Raw genomic sequence first — 17,432 nt, 5'->3', positions numbered from 1 at the left:
GAACAATTTGAGGCACGCTTCTCCCAATTAACGCTGATTGGCTGAGTGTGAACAGAGTGGAAGGAGAAAAGAGGCGCCGGAAGTACATCCGGGGGAGTGAAAATACAAGAGGAAGAAAGGCTTAGGTCCGAACTTCTGGAGCGGCCGCTCTGCCCTGCACCGCGTCTCGTTGGTTCCGGAGGTCACTGCGGCCGTGGGAAATGCTGGCGCGCGCGGCGCGGGGCACTGGGGCCCTGTTGCTGAGGGTAGGAGAAAGGCATTCTTTTCCAAGGGTCGGGCCAGAGATCACCTGGGTCTTCAGCTGGGAAGGAGAGGGATTATAAATTTTGGTAGAAACTGGGGTCAGAGGTCATGGTCCCCACGTGAGGCGCCCTCCGAGGATCCTCTAGGATCGGGGTTTAGGAAGATGCCTCCGGGACAGGCGCCTGGAGGGGTGAGGTGGTCCTCCGGCTGGCATCTCTGCTAATCCGCGTCTTTCCTTCAGGGTTCCGTGCAGGCTTCTGGCCGCGCTCCGCGCCGCGCCTCCTCAGGATTGCCCCGAAACACAGTGGTACTGTTTGTGCCGCAACAGGAGGCTTGGGTGGTGGAGCGAATGGGCCGATTTCACCGGATCCTGGAGCCTGTAAGAACCTATTCTGCCCACCTGGGGCCAGCCTAATTCCCGATTCCCTTACTACACGGGGCCGGGGGGTAATGAGGATACCTCCCTGGGGCCTGCCCTTACCTTTAACTTGCAACTCCCTGGGCCAGACCTGGCAGGGTCCAAGCTGCTGGCCGTGGTACCCATGTTCCCACCTTTTCCTATAACTCACATTCCCCATTGTTGGGACTTTCCTCTACCCACTCTCAGCTCCATCAGTCTGCACGAAGAAAGATACTTTGCTGGCTCCCATTCACTTGAGTCTCCCATCCATTCAGAGGCCCAGCCTCACATCCCTAATCTCTTGGGCTTCCCTACCATTGACACCCACAGCCTTCTTTTTTTTCTGGGCATGCTCCATACATTGATTCCCTACTCACTGCAGGTGTAGCTTAGATACTAACTTTACCACCTTATAGCTTCCATCCTTCTGAATACCCATGACTCTTTTTCCCAGGGCTTGAACATTCTCATCCCTGTGTTAGACCGGATCCGGTATGTGCAGAGTCTCAAGGAAATTGTCATCAACGTGCCTGAGCAGTCAGCTGTGACTCTTGGTGAGGGGTGTAGGGTGACCTGGGTGCTCTGAGGCCATTAGGATGTGGTTGCTGGAGATCCAGAGCTTAGGAGAAAGAGCTGATTGGGACCTGGAGGCCTGACCTTCCTCCCTTTCTCTCCTGCTCCTGCATTGCAGACAATGTAACTCTCCAAATTGATGGAGTCCTTTACCTGCGCATCATGGATCCTTACAAGGTATCTGTCTTCTGCTTTATTCAGTTCCTGAGTTGCTCTCCTCACTAAAATTCTGTACCCAAGCTTCCTACGCTATCCATACTCCTTTCAGGCCAGCTATGGTGTGGAGGACCCTGAGTATGCTGTCACCCAGCTAGCCCAGACGACTATGAGGTCAGAGCTTGGCAAACTCTCTCTGGACAAAGTCTTCCGGGTAAGGGGATCTGAATCAGAGTTAGGGTTTGAAGACACGGGCTTGATACTCTTCAGTCTTTTCTGGGGGTCAAGATCAGTTATAGGCCCTTCTCAGTTTAGACCCCTGATGAATGTGGATTGAGGTTTACACCTCTTCTACACCTGTCTTCCTCTAGGAGCGGGAGTCCCTGAATGCTAGCATTGTGGATGCTATCAACCAGGCAGCTGACTGCTGGGGCATCCGCTGCCTCCGTTATGAGATCAAGGATATCCACGTACCACCCCGGGTGAAGGAGTCCATGCAGATGCAGGTGGGGGCCAGGGAGGACTTCCAATGCTCTAGTTGCATGGGAGCCTGGACTCCCTTCCCTATTGTAATGGGTACAGTCACAGGTCTGTATAAAAGGAGAAATCAGAGTAATCTGATTTCTTGTTGATCGGGGTTGCTGGGGACTTCCAGGTGGAAGCAGAGCGGCGGAAACGGGCCACAGTTTTAGAGTCGGAGGGGACCCGAGAGTCAGCCATCAATGTGGCAGAAGGGAAGAAGCAGGCACAGATCCTGGCCTCTGAGGCAGAAAAAGCTGAACAAATAAATCAGGCAGCAGGTCAGCAGAACCTGAGGGAGGAGCAGGGTGTTTGAGAGATGGTGCTAGGACAGGAGCTGGGGGGTACCCTGACCTCATGGGTCAAATTCTGTCTCTTCCAGGTGAAGCCAGTGCAGTTCTGGCCAAGGCCAAGGCTAAAGCTGAAGCTATTCGCATCCTGGCTGCAGCTCTGACACAACATGTGAGAGACTCCTGAGTGGGAGTGAGGGACAGAAATTGACAGTGGAAGAGGTTCTCTTATCTACCCTTGGGAGAAATCACTGCCTTTGTGGGTCCCATTGAGCCAGATCACATGGTCTCATGTATTGTGATCTGTATATCCTCTTTCCAGGAACCTGACTTTTCCTCTCCACTCTGCCATCCCACCCCACCCCACCCGCTCCTCTAAGTCTGTGATCTCTGATTTTATCCCTCCTGTGGCCACAGAATGGAAATGCAGCAGCCTCACTGACCGTGGCTGAGCAGTATGTCAGCGCGTTCTCCAAACTGGCTAAGGACTCGAACACTATCCTGCTGCCCTCCAACCCTGGCGATGTCACCAGTATGGTGGCTCAGGTTAGAGTGCCCTGAGGATTTGGCACAAAGCACCAATGCCAGAGACTGAGACCCTACCCCCACCATCACCATTTATACACCACAGAGGCTTTCAGAATGCTCTGAGACCGAGAGCTCCCTTCATTCTATGTAGAGAATGAAACTCTAAGGATGAGACACCCACTCACCCCTGGAGATTGGGAAGCCCTTAGACTTTTTTTTTTTTTTTTGCAAATACCCGTATAGTATTCTGAGAGTGCCCCCACCCTGGTACTTTGTAAAATTCCTGGAACTTGACTCCAAAGCTTATAAGACTGCTATTTGAGAGAGGGAGAAAGGAAAAATAAGCTGACTCACCACAGCCCCACCTTCTTTTTAGCCATTGGTGGGTTGTGTTACACCTTCCACCATATGTCCTCATGGCTGTCCCTGTTCCTCTCCTCAGGCCATGGGCGTGTATGGGGCCCTCACCAAAGCCTCAGTGCCAGGGACCCAGGACTCAGTCTCCAGTGGAAACAGCACAGATGTCCAGGGCACGGATGCAAGTCTTAATGAGGAACTTGATCGGGTCAAGCTGAGTTAATGGAGCTGGGCTTGGCCAAAGAGGCTGGGGACAGAGAAGCAGCACTCCCAAACTCTGGCCCTAGCCTCTCTGCTGAGATTTTGGTTATTATTTTTTTATTTGAACTTTAATCATGTAATAAACTTGCTATTAGCAAACCAGAAACTGTCCTCTCTGATTGAAATATGAAGTTGAGAAAATCATCATTTTCCTTGGATGTTCACTCCCACTTTCTTGTCCTGTGAGGTCTTGGGAGCCAATCCTCTATGAGCAAGAATGACCCTGGTGTAATGTGAAATCCTTTTGTTTTCAGGAGAAGCTGTGGGATAGGGTGGAAGGATTAAGCCACATGTCCACTGAACTGCCAGGTGGGGAGCCTGGTCCCTTCCTACCAAGGGTTGGGCAGTGAATTTGAGCAGGTGTTTGGGGGGATTTTTCATGGTAAAGAAGACTGCCTTTGCAGGGTGGTACTGCTGAATGCTTCAAGGGACTTCAGGGAGATTGATACTCATTCATTTATTCAGAATTTTATGATGTCTACCATGTGCCAAGCTCAGTGCTAGACATGAGTTACACAAACAGCTGAGACACAGCAGTGCGTCGTTTCACAGAATACCAGATCAGGGAGGGAGAAAGCAAGGAAGCAGAGATACAAAGTGGTAAGTGTTGTGATGGAGGAAAATTCTGGCTGAGGGTTACTGAAAGCAGAAACATGTCAACTTGTGGGCAGCAATATTGCCAACTCTGCCATTGAACTCAGGCTGGAAAAATTAATGCGCTCACCAAGCTAAGGTTTGGAGCTCAAATATGCAAACGTCCACTGCTCCAGAAAAATAGGAGCATTCAGTTATTGGCTGTGGCTGAATGGTGGAGTGTTGGGGGATGTGACTGTGGCAAACACCAAGTCACAGAGTTCTGAAGAATTTGAATTTCATCCTTAAGGTAGGGGATAGGAGGAGTCCTTGAAAGGTTTCTCTCCTTCCCTTGAAGAATGTTAAGAAGATTAAGGTAACCATGTTAGTGCGTTAGATACAGCTGTTCTGCTGCAATGTGGATAGGGGATTTGAAGGAGAAATGGGAGTCAGGAAAGACAGTAAGAAGGCTGCTTCAGTGATCCCTGAATGGGTGATGAGGCCTGAACTGAGATAAGGGGCCGCTGGGTTGGAGGTAGAGGGATAATTTGACATATTTCTGAATTAGAATTTATTTGTTTGATAACTATTGAACCCCAACTATATGCCCCATGACACCAAGGATATAGTAATGAAAAAATTTCCTGCTCTCAATGAGCTTACATTCTATTCAGAAGGGACAAACCATTAATAAGATGTATAGTATTTCAGATGCTGATGCTAAAAAACTTAAGGGAAGGAAGGAAGATGGGGAATTGCAGGGGGTGGGGAGGTGTCTGTAATATTAAGTAGAGGGTTCCTGGAAGCCTCACTGATGTTATATTTGAATTTAGATATGGAGATGAGGGAAATCTGGTAGTAAATTAGGAGTAAATTTGGGCATCTGGGAGTAAAACTGGCAGGGGAGATTGACTGCAAATACAAAGGCCTTTAGGCAGATCATTTCTGTCATAACTGGAAGAGCAAAGGAGCTGTAGTAGATGGGACAGAGTAAAGGAAGCACAGAAGTGGCGGCTAGATGAATCAGGGAGGCTGGGAGCTGGTGTGTAGACCTGTAGGGCTATGTGGGGCCACTATAAAAACTTAGGCTTTACCCTGTTAGGAAAAGCCAGGGAGAGGTTTTTGTTTTTAACAGTGTCTTTGAAGCAGGAGCCAGCATAGGAAGAACTCTGAGACTGCAATACTGTCACTGGCCAGCATTTATCACCCTGGTTGCCAGGAAACACTTTTTACCAATTAGGTAGAATAAATAGTAAACTGAGGCAGGGAGGAGGCAGACAAGTCTCACATGCTAACTCAGCAGTCCTAAGCCTGGTCTCATAATATTGCCAGGTGTTAACGTCACAAGAAACACTGTATTAGCTAGAAAGAAAAAAAGTCCTTGAAATTCTATTTAACATTTCCACTATCTGGGAAAGAAAGCCTTGAAACCGTGCTTTCATCCCAAGGCCTGAATGTGGGACAGGGTCCCCGGTGCCCAAAGAAAGAGCCCATAAAACAACTTTGGTTAATTGCCTACCTCTGGTCACTATCTGTCTTACGAGGGAGTCCATGATGCTCACAGAAAGAACCCATAAATAACTTTGGAAAGTGCCCCAATTTTAATTAACTGCCTCCTGTCACGTATTTGTTTTACAACAGGATGACCAAATGGAGTCTGGAGCAAGATAAGAATTCGGGTGGACAGACCCCCATTCATCCCTAAATTTGGATAGTCACATTTCCCCAGGAAAGCTGGCGCCCCATTTACCCATTAATCAATATGTAACTTTTCCCCTCCTATCCCACCCATTATATAAGTCCTGAGAACAAAGGACTCACTCTCTCTCTCTCCAGAGCTCAGGGTGCTCTTGGCTCTCGGGCCACAGGGCCTCTGGCCACCTGGTTTCAGGCTGCCCAGGGGCTTGCCACCCTGGTCTTCAGCCTCTCTTGCTTTTCTCACCCTGATTTGCCCTGAAACTTTGCCTTTCACCCCCTACTCTACCCAGTCCTGTTCTCTTCCATGGGAACGGGCCACTAATAAACTGATTACATACTACTAGATTTGCTGATATGTAATTCTTTACATGCGTCAGCAAGAACCAGGTCTCTCCCGTCAACATCTTTATTGAGATATAATGCACATACAATACAATTCACCCACTGAAAATGTAAATTCAGTAATTCGTAGTATATTCACAGTTGTGCAACCCAATTTTAAAACATTTCCACCACCTGTCCCCCATCCCCACCTGCTACAAAAGCCCTGTACCCATTAGCAGTCACTTCCCTCTCCCCCAGCCCTCGGCAACCACTAATTCACTTTCTGTCTCTCTAGATTTATGTAATCACATAAATGGAATAATGTGATATTTTGTTTACCCTTCATCAGTAAAGGCCATATGAGTAGATTTCACCTTTTGACTTACAGATAACGCTACTGTGAAGATTAATGTGCAAGTTTTCATTTGGATATGTTTTCATTTCTCTTAGGTATGAGTGGAATTGCTGGATCATATGATAGCCCTATGTTTAACCTTTTGAAGAATTGCCAGATTGTTTTCCAAAACTGCTACACCATTTTACAATCCCAACAGCAGTGTATGAGGGTTCAGATTTCTCCACATCTATGCCAATACTTGTTATTTGTCATTTTGATTGTAACCATCCTAGTGCGTTTGAAGTGGTGTCTCTAGCATTTCCATGATGGCTAATGTTGAACATCTTTTTGTGTGTTTATTGTTCAGTTATTGGGGGGGATGGGGGGAGAAATGTGTATTCAGATCCTTTGCCCATTTTTAGATTGGATTATTTGCCTTCTTGTTATTGAGTTTAAGATTCAGCAAGACTTAGAGGAAAAAATTAAATCTGTCAGTTGGAGTCAGCTAATGGAAAAGCGGAAAATAATTATTATTTATCCCCATTTTACCGCTGACATGATACTCTAGGGTTCAAGCGGTTTGCTTCCAGAGACCTAGCTATTAGTCTTAAACAAGAATGGAGAGTGGCTCCCTGAACCTGTGTTCTAACTTTGCCTCTGGTCCCCAGTTCTCCTAAATATTATAATGTCATTCAACTCTACCCCTTGCCAGCCATGTGCTTCTTGCCGAATTTCCTCGGAGGCGCCGGCAGATGGCGATGTGGCCCCCGCGGGCCGCTCTGTTCGACGCGCGCGCACATCTGTGGTGTCGGCCGCAGGTGCCGCCGAGGCTTTTCCGGGCGCCATTCAAGGTGAGCCAGGGTCTCTGAGAACCCCATCGTGAAACCCCTCTCCTCGAAGTAAGGGAACTTACCCCCGGCTCGCAGCCTAGGTGCCCAGTACTGGGGTTAGGGTGCCCAGGTGGAGGCCGAGTAGTCGCTGGAGGAAGCAGAGCCATTCGCACGACTGGATCCCGGCGAGGCCCAACTGGCTCTAGACCCCACGCCTCTGCCCTGCTGCTCGAAGCAGGTCTTGCCTCAGGTGATTGTGGCTGTCGGGAAGCGGAGTGTGACACCTCCCCTTGGTCCCCTCGGTCCCCGCCAGGCGGCGCCGTCATCCAGGCCTTCAGGGGTCCCCTGCGGCTGCGAGCCCTGGTCACCCCAGGGGTGTTGAGATTGGCAAGGAGAGGTGGAGAAACGGATTGTCGGAGAGCAGTCTATCACTTGGAATAAGTTTCCCTCGTGGACTGTGCGTTTCCTCATTACGATCTCCTGGAGTACATGTATGAATTCCTATGCTCCACTCCCAAAGATCCTGATTCAGTAGATCTGGGGAGGGGCCTGGAAATCGGCATTTTAATAGCCACCCCGGGTTCATGTTCATAGTCTACGGATCTCACCTTCAGAAACGCTGGTATAACTGATGGAGAGAAACATTGCACTGGGTTGGCAGTGGAACTGTTTATCTTCAGGAAGGCTTCCAAGAGAAAGTGATTCTATCTGGGCTTTGCATTGAGGCACCAGAATACCCACTGGTTCTTTGCCCCACAGTGATGAATTCTCTTCCCCGCCGCCACCACCAGGATGCAGAAGATCTCAGTGCTGCTCTTCCTGGTCTGGGTCAGCTTTCTCTTCTATGCTGGGATTGCCCTCTTCACTAGTGGTTTTCTGCTCACCCGTTTGGAGCTCACCAACCATAGCAGCTGCCAAGAGCCCCCAGGCCCCGGGCCCCTTCCATGGAAGAGACAAGGGGAGCCCAGGGCCTGCTGGATGGCTCCGAGATTCTCCCGGGTTGTGTTGGTGCTGATAGATGCTCTGCGATTTGACTTCGCCCAGCCACAGCGCTCACACATTCCTGGGAAGCCTTCTGTCTCTCTGCCCTTTCTGGGCAAATTGCACTCCTTGCAGCGGATCCTGGAGATTCAGCCTCACCATGCCAGGCTCTACCAATCTAAGGCTGATCCTCCCACCACCACCATGCAGCGCCTTAAGGCCCTCACCACTGGCTCACTGCCTACCTTTATTGATGCTGGCAGTAATTTTGCCAGCTACGCCATAGTGGAAGACAATCTCATTAAGCAGCTCGCCAGTACAGGTCAGTTTGGACCTCCTTTCAGGTTGGAAGTACTTTGGCAAGTTTCTTCGTTAGAAGTCAGAGAGCCAGAACTTTGGGTATCTGGCTGCATGCTTGATTATGTTGTGGGAAGATGGGGGAAGAGAAAAGACCATGTCCCTGCATGCAGGGAACATAGGTCCAGGCTTTGTTCTTGTGGAGTCTCTAATCTGCATGGGGTGCTAGTTTTACTTTTGGGGCATTCTCAGTAAAGGAGCAGGGGAGAAATGAAGAGGAGAAGATGTGGGTCTGGATATTGTCACAAGTGTGGAGGAGAGAGCAGAGGGTTAGGCCCTGTCTAGTCACTGACTTGGAAACAGCAAGGTATGCCCAGGAGAAACAGTAGCAGAGATAGCCAGAGCCTAAGAACTAGCAGAACCTTGTGTAAGAATAAGGAGTGAGAGGTCTGGGTGGAGTATGGTTATCAGGAAAAGTTTCCTGGCAGAAAATTTTAGACTTTGAAGGATAAAGGATTGCTGTGTAGAATTTCTGTGACTTCGAGTGCATGATTGGGATTTCTGATGAGTCTTTAAAGGGCTTTCTCTCCTCTTTTCCCCTGCCCTGACTCCTGTTCAGGCTGTGACCCACTCTCATGCCCCTGCAGGAAGGCGTGTGGTCTTCATGGGAGATGACACCTGGAAAGACCTTTTTCCTGGAGCCTTCTCCCAAGCCTTCTTCTTCCCCTCCTTCAACGTCAAAGACCTACACACAGTGGACAATGGCATCCTGGAACACCTCTACCCAACCAGTGAGCATGGGGCAAGAGGCAGGCCTAAGACTGGGGGCTGAGAGGGCTGCTTCAGTCCACAAATTCTGAGCCTCCAGTGGTTGCAGTGGCTTGGTTTGTGTCCCTGGACATAGGAACATCGGAGCCTGGCTGGGTTTGAGGAGGTGGCCTTAGTCCCCTGTGCTCAGTGTTCTCCCCTTCACAGTGGACAGTGGTGAATGGGACGCACTGATTGCTCACTTCCTGGGTGTGGATCACTGTGGCCACAAGCATGGCCCTCACCACCCTGAAATGGCCAAGAAACTTAGCCAAATGGACCAGGTGATCCAGTGAGTGTGGGATATTGTCTGGGGGATTGGGTTTATGTCTGAGAACCTCAGGATATATGGTCCCAAGAGAAAAAGCCCATACCTTGGAGCCTCTTCCCTGGCTGTATTCTGCCTTCTCTAGGCTTTTTTCTGAAGCTAGGGGCCTCATCCATCTTGAGTAGTTCAGTGTGTGGCTTTGGGCAATATGGTTATTACTGAAGAGATATCTCTCTGCCAAAGGTCTAGGCCCCACTAATGAAAGTTATGGTTGGGGGTGAATGGGCCCCTGAGAGAAATCTTTATCCATCTCTATCCCTGACACATTCTTGGCTCCCAGAGGAGTTGTGGAACGTCTGGAGAATGACACACTTTTGGTGGTGATTGGGGACCATGGAATGACCAAGAGTGGAGACCACGGAGGGGACAGTGAGCTGGAGATCTCGGCTGCACTTTTTCTGTACAGTCCCACGGCGCTCTTCCGCAGGGCCCCGCCAGAGGTGAGGCCTGAGGTGTGCTTTGGTTTCCAGGTGTTCAGCCCGTGTCATGATCACAGCATCCTTGTGGCTCCTTCTGTTTTAGGCCCCCCACTCTCACTTCCTACCTATACCCCTATGTCTTCCATCCCAAGCACTGACTTCAGCTCTGTGGTAAATCTATTGACCCCTGTCTTTGTCCTCTAGGAGCCAGAGGTAGTTCCTCAAATCAACCTTGTGCCTACGCTCGCCCTGCTACTGGGCCTGCCCATCCCATTTGGGAACATCGGGGAGGTGATGACTGAGCTCTTCTCAGAGGTTGAAGACTTACAACCTCACTCGTCCACTCTGGCCCAAGCTTCAGCTCTCCATCTCAATGCCCAGCAGGTAGGTGATGGGTTGACCCCCCAGGTGACAGAGCTACAGTAGATATGGGAGAAGCATAATGACCCTGCTCTATTGTCCTATGTTCAGTCTTAATCTCACCTTCCATAGCCATGGCCTCCTTCCGTTGTCCCTCCCTTCCCCCTGCTCCTAGACGGAGTTTGGTTCCTTGATTTCCAGGTATCCCCTTTGGTAATACTATCCTTGCCTCTGTTACAATTTCTGATCTGTTCCCCTTGGCCTCTGACCTTTTCTGCCAGGTGTCCCGATTTCTTCACACCTACTCAGCTGCTGCTCAGGACCTCCAAGTTGAGGAGCTTCATCGGCTGCGTAACCTCTTCTCCAAGGCCTCTGCTGACTACCAGCAGCTTCTGCAGAGCCCCCAGAGGGCCGAGGCAGCACTACAGACTGTGATTGCTGAGCTGCAGCAGTTCCTACGGGGAGTTCGGGCCATGTGCATTGACTCTTGGGCTCGTTTCTCTCTGGTCCGCATGGCAGGGGGTGCTGCTCTCTTGGCTGCTGGCTGCTTTCTCTGCCTGCTGATATCCCAGTGGGCAACATCCCCAGACTTCTACCTTTGCCCTCTCCTCCTGGTATCCATGGCCTGGGGCCTGGCTGGGGTTGCAGTGTGCGTAGGCCTCCTGGCAACTACTGAGCTGAAGCTGGATCCAGTGGTTCTAGGGGCTATGGCTGCAATGGGCTCACTCCTACATTTTCTTTGGAAAGCCTGGCCTAGCTGGGGGTCCAAGAGGCCCCTGGCAGCCCTGCTTCCCACCCCTGGGCCTGTTCTCTTCCTCTTGCTCATTCGCTTTGCTGCTTTCTTCTCTGATAGCTTTGTTGTAGCTGAGGCTAGGGCCACGCACTTCCTTTTGTGCTCACTCATCTTGCTCCTGCTCGCCCAGCTTCACTGGGAGGGCAAGCTGCTGCCACCTAAGCTGCTCACGGTACCCCGCCTTGGCTTTTCTTCCCCAGCAGGCCCAATTCCACAGCACAATGGAATGCATGTTCTGGGGCTTGGAGTTGGATTACTTTTATGTATAAGACTAGCTGGTCTTTTTCATCGCTGCCCTGAAGAGACACCTGCTTGCCACTCCTCTCCCTGGCTGAGTCCCCTGGCATCCATGGTGGGGGGTCGAGCCAAGAATTTGTGGTATGGAGCTTGTGTGGGGGCGCTGGTGGCCCTGTCAGCTGCTGTACGCCTGTGGCTTCATCACTATGGTAATCTCAAGAGCCCCGAGCCCCCTGTGCTCTTTGTGCGGTGGGGGCTGCCCCTAATGGTACTGGGCACTGCTGCCTACTGGGCATTGGCGTCGGGGGCAGATGAAGCACCCCCACGTCTCCAGGCCCTTGTCGCTGGCGCATCAGTTGTGCTGCCTAGGGCTGTGGCAGCATTGGCCACTTCAGGGCTCTTGCTGTTGCTCTGGAGGCCTGTGACGGTGCTGGCAAAGGCTACGATGGGTGCTCCAAGGACCAGGACTATCCTCACTCCCTTCTCAGGTCCCCCAACTTCTCAGGCTGACCTGGATTATGTGGTTCCTCAAATCTACCGACACATGCAGGAGGAGTTCCGGGGCCGGCTGGAGAGAACCAAATGTCAGGGTCCCCTGACCTTGGCTGCCTGTCAGTTGGGGAATGTCTACTCAGCTGCTATGGTCACAGCCCTCACCCTCTTGGCCTTCCCACTTCTGCTATTGCACGCAGAGCGCATTAGTCTTGTGTTCCTGCTTCTGTTTCTGCAGAGCTTCCTTCTCCTGCATCTGCTTGCTGCTGGGATACCCATCAGCACCCCTGGTAAATATATATCTCAGCCCTGCTTCCTCCAGGGACAGTAGGGATGTGAGTTTGGCCCCTTCTGTTTTCCCCTCCAGGCTGGTGTTGTTCCTCAGGTTCTTCACCTTGACACAGGGTCTCATGCCCCACACAGTTGGGAGGATCTTTTTGATACCTTCTCCCTTATCTGCTATAGCCAAGCTGACTGGCTGTCAGGGCCAGCAGGGTTCATGATGAGAGAGGGAAACAAGGAATACTCCAAGACTCATTCTTAAGGAAAAGCAGCATCCTCGTGAACACATTTTCTGATTTTCCAGTCATGGGAATGGTGAATTATGAGTATATAATGTCATAGTGAGCTACATGTATGTGAGAGAAAGAGATTAATTAACCACAGTGGGGTTCAGATTAGCGTAATGGGGCTTTGTGCCTTAGAGCAGATTAGAATAACAGAGTGTTAACTATAGGAGGTTGGGGTGATGGGCACTTGTACATATAAGAATTAGCACTGAAGTAGTAGTAGTAGTAGTAGTAGTATGGGATCATGGGACAGTAGGCTACAGATTAGGGAATGGAATGTGACTATAAAGAGGCATGTTTCTTTCCCCAGGTCCTTTTACTGTGCCATGGCAGGCAGTCTCTGCTTGGGCTCTCATGGCCTCACAGACCTTCTACTCCACGGGTCACCAGCCTGTCTTTCCAACTATCCATTGGCATGCAGCCTTCGTGGGATTCCCAGAAGGTCATGGCTCCTCCACCTGGCTGCCAGCTTTGTTGGTTGGGGCCAACACCTTTGCCTCCCACCTCCTCTATGCAGGTACCTCCTCAGTCCTTCTTTGCTTCCATTGTTTGCTCTGGCTTTGTAGAAGGAAAGTAACTTTCTGGATTTAAGTAGGGTGAGGTAATTTTGTTGGATCTCTGGTATCCCTTGGCCTGTGTTAATTAGAGACTGAGTGAACTGGGGTGGTTGAGAACCGGGCTGGTGTGGACCCTGCATCCTCCATTGATTCTGGCCCTGCCTTCCTCTGAGACAGTAGGTTGCCCATTGCTCCTGTTCTGGCCCTTCCTATGTGAGAGTCAAGGGTCCCAGAAGAGGCGGCAGCCCCCAGGCAATGAAGCTGAGGCCAGAGTCGGGCCTGAGGAAGAAGAGGAACCACTGATGGAGATGCGGCTGTGGAACGCACCTCACCACTTCAGTGTAGCACTGCTGCAGCTGGGCCTCAAGTACCTCTTTGTCCTTGGTATTCAGGTGGGTGCAGGGGAGAGATCTTGGAGTTAGTGACCTTTTCTCACGTGTGCTCTTCACGTTCTTTTATTCATACTTTGCTAAAACCCTGGGTGAGAGCCTTGCCTGAGGTACAGATAAGTGAAGTGGTTGCCCAAGGTAGTTGCCTCAAACAGCAATACTGAAACTTGAGCCTGAATCTCTTTAATCTCCTTTCATGGGCTTAGATTGTTTGCTCTCTACAAGCTACATTCGGACCCTGTGGGTTACATTTGGGATTACTCCATTGATGTTCAGACAGGAAAGCCTGAGGTGATGGTCAGGATTCTTTCCCAAGGTGTGGTCTTGGGTCCTCCTCCTCTCCTTCAGAGGCAGAGGGTGTGGTGTGACTATGACATCTTCCTCCACACTGGGAGGCAGAGCCTGAGTGTTAGCAGCACAACTGGTGGGGCCAGGAAGAGAATTAGTCTCTTCAGTGTCTGCCCAAGCCCAGGTTTTTTTCCACTGACACACACTACTTTCCTACTCCTCTCATTCTTCACAGGGGCCTACAGCAGCTCTCTCTGACCTGCTTCCTCCTTCTCTTTCTGAGTAACTTGACTCCTCCTCTCCCTTAGATTCTGGCCTGTGCCTTGGCAGCCTCCATCCTCCGCAGGCATCTCATGGTCTGGAAGGTGTTTGCCCCCAAGTGAGTGCATTTTGCTTGGGAAGTAGAGGTGCTGGGGAGGATGGTACTGGGAACAAAGAATGAACATCCAGGGTGGGCAAACTTTTGCCTCAGCAGGGAAGAGGCTCTAGACCTACTCTTAGTGTTCCCTGATATTCTCCACCCTTTTTTGCAGGTTCATTTTTGAGGCCATGAGCTTCATTGTGAGCAGTGTGGGACTTTTCCTGGGCCTATCTTTGGTGATGCGAGTGGATGGTGCTGTGAGCTCCTGGTCCCGGCAGCTAGTTCTGGCCCAGCATAGGTAGCCTTGGCTGTGAGGGCCACGGAGAGAACTGGAGAACAGTCTAGTCTGGCCTATACAGGTGCTGGGTCATCTGCAAGAGAGGCTCAGCCACACCTATTACCACCATGCAGCCAGGAGCTACTAGCATCTGGGACTTTATTATTTTATAATTAAAAATCATAATGGGGCCTGATCCTTAACTCCTGCTTTGGATGCATCTCAAGGACTGGGGGGTAGTCTCCAAAGTGGAATAAAATAATAATGTAAATATGTGTGTTTGAGTTGTGGGGAAGCGCCCACTATCTTAGAGGGGCATTTGGGAGCGTCAGTTTCCCTCTCCACCAGGCACAGGTGGAATCATCTGCAGACCTGCTTTACCTAGGAGCCTTTGGGGAATGGTTGGAGTTGTGTGAATTCATTGCCCCCAGCTCTTCCCAAATCACTCCCTCTATCTCACCTGCCATTTTCCTTTGCCATGCAGAGTATTTTATTATACTTTTATCTTTGACTGTTAACAGAGATGGCTGAAAAGACAAGCCCAGGCATCTTGGAGCACACAGACGTTCACTGTCTAAAGCCCCAGTAGTGCTGTCTCCTCTACTGTGTCCTTTCATTCCAGAACACCCTGTGCCCTTCATTCACTTCTGTGGAGGACTCCCTAGTTTCCCGACCTGTGTTGCCTATTGTCAGACCTACTTGCCCAGCTTAAACATTCCTTCTCCCATTGATTATTCCTGGCCTGAAGCCAAAACTGGATGAATACAATGCTCCTCGTGCATGTCTCCTGTGTCTTCTGTCCGCCTCACCATTCCTATGTCATTTGGAAGTGCTGACATGAAGTCCCTGTGGAAATGTCCATGAGAAGAGTAAGGAAGAGGCTCTGAGGAGAAGGGTTAGGACTGGGGTTTGAGATTTGAGAGTACTCAGGACAGGAGGAGATGAGACCACTGAAAGAGAACGAATGTTAAAATTATGGGGTAGCACCTACCTTGGCAGAGTAAGAAGCGAAGCTGAGTAGCAGTGATTGTGCGGTAAAGGCATTCACTCCTGTGGTAGCTGAAGGAAGAGGTCTAGTTATTAATGGCCAATAGTCTCTAGTGCTTGCTATAGAGGTCAAGATGGAAGATGATGAAAAGTATATACTGTTTCAGGCAATTAGAGGGTGGGGCATTGGACCCTGGCAGTGATAGTTTTAATAATGCAAAGGGAGAAATCAGGCCTCAGCTAGCCTGTAAAATGAATTAGAAAGGAAAAAGTCCCATCCCCTCCCTCAATCTCCCAAGCATCATTTAGTGAGCAGGCAGCACCTTTGTCGGAAGAAATAAAGATTTTTTCTCCATCCCTAGACCCATAGGAAGGATTTCAGACCCCAATTCCTCACCTTGTCTTCAGGTTAGCTCATTGCCCCGCCCCAGTCGCTTTTTCTTTGCAGGGAGCTTCCTTCCCTGGAGCCTAAAGATAATCTTTTAAAGAAATATATTAGCACATTGATTTACACTATTAAAAATTCTCATCTCTTCCCTGGCTGATGTGGCTCAGTGAATTGAGTGCGGGCTGCAAACCAAAGTGTCGCAGGTTCAATTCCCAGTCAGGGTACATGCCTGGGTTGCAGGCCGTGACCCCAGCAACCACACATTGATGTCTCTCTCTCTCTCTCTCTCCCTCTCTCTCTCTCTCCCTCTCTCTCTCTCTCTCTCTCTCTCTCTCTCTCTCTCTCTCTCTCCCTCTCTCTCTCTTTCTCCCTCCCCTCTCTGAAAATAAATAAATAAAATCTTTAAAAAAAATCTTATCTCTGCCCTGGCTGATGTGGCTCAGTGGATTGAGTGCTGGGCTGTGAACCAAAGGGTTGTAGGTTCATTTCCCAGTTAGGGCACACGCCTGGGTTGTGGGCCAGGTCCCAAGTTGGGGCCGTGAGAGGCAACCACACATTGATGTTTTTCTACCCCCCCTTCCCCTCTTTCTAAAAAAATAAATCTAAAAAATAAAAATTCTTATCTCTGCCTTTTACTTAGCATCAAATATCCCATTGCACACTAACTCATTGTTTCTTTGTTTTCTTAAAAGATTATTTTTATTTTTAGAGAGAGGGGAAGAGAAGGAGAAAGAGAGGGAGAGAAACATCGATGTACAAGGGAAACATCTCTCAGTTGCCTCTTTCATGCCCCCAGCTGGGGGCCTGGCCTGCAATCCAGGTGTGTGTTCTGACCCAGAATCAAACCAGCCACCTTTCAGTTTGCAGGATGACACTCAATCCTCTGAGCCACGTCTGTCAGGGTCTCACTGTTCCCTTTTTTAAAAAGAACTTTATTGATGTACAATTTACCATAAAATTTACCCATTTAAAGTACACAATTTAATGATTTTTAGTATATTCACAGTTGTAGAGCCGTCACCACAGTCTTAGAACATTTCATCAACCTGCAAAGAAACTAGATACTTTTTCCTATCACTCGCATCCTTCCCCATCTCACTGCTAGCCTTAGGCAACCACTGCTTGACACTTCGTAGACAGGGGATCATATAATGTATGGCCTTTTGTGACTGGCTTTTTTTTCACTCAGCTTAATGTTTTCAAGGTGCATCTGTATAATAGCATATATAAGTGCTTCATTCTTTTTCTTTTTTTAAAATTGAGGTAAAACTCATATAACAACATTAACCATTTAAAACTGTACAATTCACTGGCCCTTAGTACAATTTACAGTGTGCTGCCATCACTGCTATACCAGGACATTTCCAGCACTTCCCAAAGAAATCACCCATTAGCAGTTACTTCCAATCCCCTTTGCCCTTGGCATCTGACAACTATTAATTTGTTTTCTGTCTCTGTGGATTGGCCTGTTCTGGATATTTCATATAAATGGAATCATATAATATGTGGCCTTTTCTGTCAGGCTTCTTAGCCTAACGTTTTCAAGGTTCATCCATGTAGCAGGGAATTGAACTGCTGTCTCAGTGCGCAGGATGGCGCCCAACCTACTGAGACATACCAATCAGGGCAGTACTTTGTTTCCTTTTAAGGCCAAATAATATCCCATTGTATGGATATGTCACGTTTTGTTTATTCACTCACCCATTGATGGACATTTGGGTTGTTTGCACCTTGTGGTTATTAATAATGCTGCTATGAACATCCATACACAAGTTTTTGTTTGGACATATGTTTTCATTTTGGGAGGTATATA

At 49.4% G+C, this 17,432-nt stretch overlaps 2 protein-coding genes across 3 annotated transcripts; both read left to right on the top strand.

Moving 5' to 3' along the window:
* The first annotated feature begins 79 nt into the window (after window positions 1-79).
* STOML2 (stomatin like 2) lies at window positions 80-3,433 on the top strand. Its single transcript, XM_028523732.2, has 10 exons — window positions 80-245; window positions 485-622; window positions 1,098-1,197; window positions 1,335-1,393; window positions 1,485-1,586; window positions 1,744-1,878; window positions 2,028-2,172; window positions 2,274-2,353; window positions 2,599-2,727; window positions 3,152-3,433. The coding sequence occupies exons 1-10, from the start codon at window positions 201-203 to the stop codon at window positions 3,287-3,289; spliced, it is 1,071 nt and encodes a 356-aa protein (XP_028379533.1). The 5' UTR covers window positions 80-200; the 3' UTR covers window positions 3,290-3,433.
* Window positions 3,434-7,048: 3,615 nt separating this feature from the next.
* PIGO (phosphatidylinositol glycan anchor biosynthesis class O) lies at window positions 7,049-14,522 on the top strand. Of its 2 annotated transcripts, none has more exons than XM_028532473.2 (11): window positions 7,049-7,110; window positions 7,849-8,392; window positions 9,015-9,158; window positions 9,343-9,466; window positions 9,783-9,942; window positions 10,126-10,305; window positions 10,563-12,093; window positions 12,683-12,889; window positions 13,107-13,321; window positions 13,915-13,985; window positions 14,140-14,522. In XM_028532473.2, exons 2-11 carry the CDS (start codon window positions 7,882-7,884, stop codon window positions 14,267-14,269), a joined length of 3,273 nt encoding a protein of 1,090 aa, XP_028388274.1. In that variant the 5' UTR covers window positions 7,049-7,110; window positions 7,849-7,881; the 3' UTR covers window positions 14,270-14,522. The 2 variants fall into 2 exon arrangements, with proteins under 2 accessions (XP_028388274.1, XP_035877765.1); XM_036021872.1 differs by having other exon boundaries at window positions 7,093-7,110; window positions 7,881-8,392.
* Window positions 14,523-17,432: the final 2,910 nt, after the last annotated feature.

The sequence above is a fragment of the Phyllostomus discolor genome, chromosome 3, assembly GCF_004126475.2.
Source record: "Phyllostomus discolor isolate MPI-MPIP mPhyDis1 chromosome 3, mPhyDis1.pri.v3, whole genome shotgun sequence".
NCBI lineage: Eukaryota > Metazoa > Chordata > Mammalia > Chiroptera > Phyllostomidae > Phyllostomus > Phyllostomus discolor.
Note: the sequence above shows the minus strand (reverse complement) of the source record. Positions and strands in the feature narration are given on the sequence as shown.

Bases quoted from the DNA above. Each gene is read 5' to 3' on its own strand.
- STOML2 (XM_028523732.2), top strand. From the start codon at position 201: ATGCTGGCGCGCGCGGCGCGGGGCACTGGGGCCCTGTTGCTGAGG. The intron at 246-484 runs GTAGGAGAAAGG...TCTTTCCTTCAG, and splicing joins CTGGGGCCCTGTTGCTGAGG to GGTTCCGTGCAGGCTTCTGG. The intron at 1,394-1,484 runs GTATCTGTCTTC...TACTCCTTTCAG, and splicing joins GCATCATGGATCCTTACAAG to GCCAGCTATGGTGTGGAGGA.
- PIGO (XM_028532473.2), top strand. From the start codon at position 7,882: ATGCAGAAGATCTCAGTGCTGCTCTTCCTGGTCTGGGTCAGCTTTCTC. The intron at 8,393-9,014 runs GTCAGTTTGGAC...ATGCCCCTGCAG, and splicing joins TAAGCAGCTCGCCAGTACAG to GAAGGCGTGTGGTCTTCATG. The intron at 12,890-13,106 runs GTACCTCCTCAG...CCTCTGAGACAG, and splicing joins CTCCCACCTCCTCTATGCAG to TAGGTTGCCCATTGCTCCTG.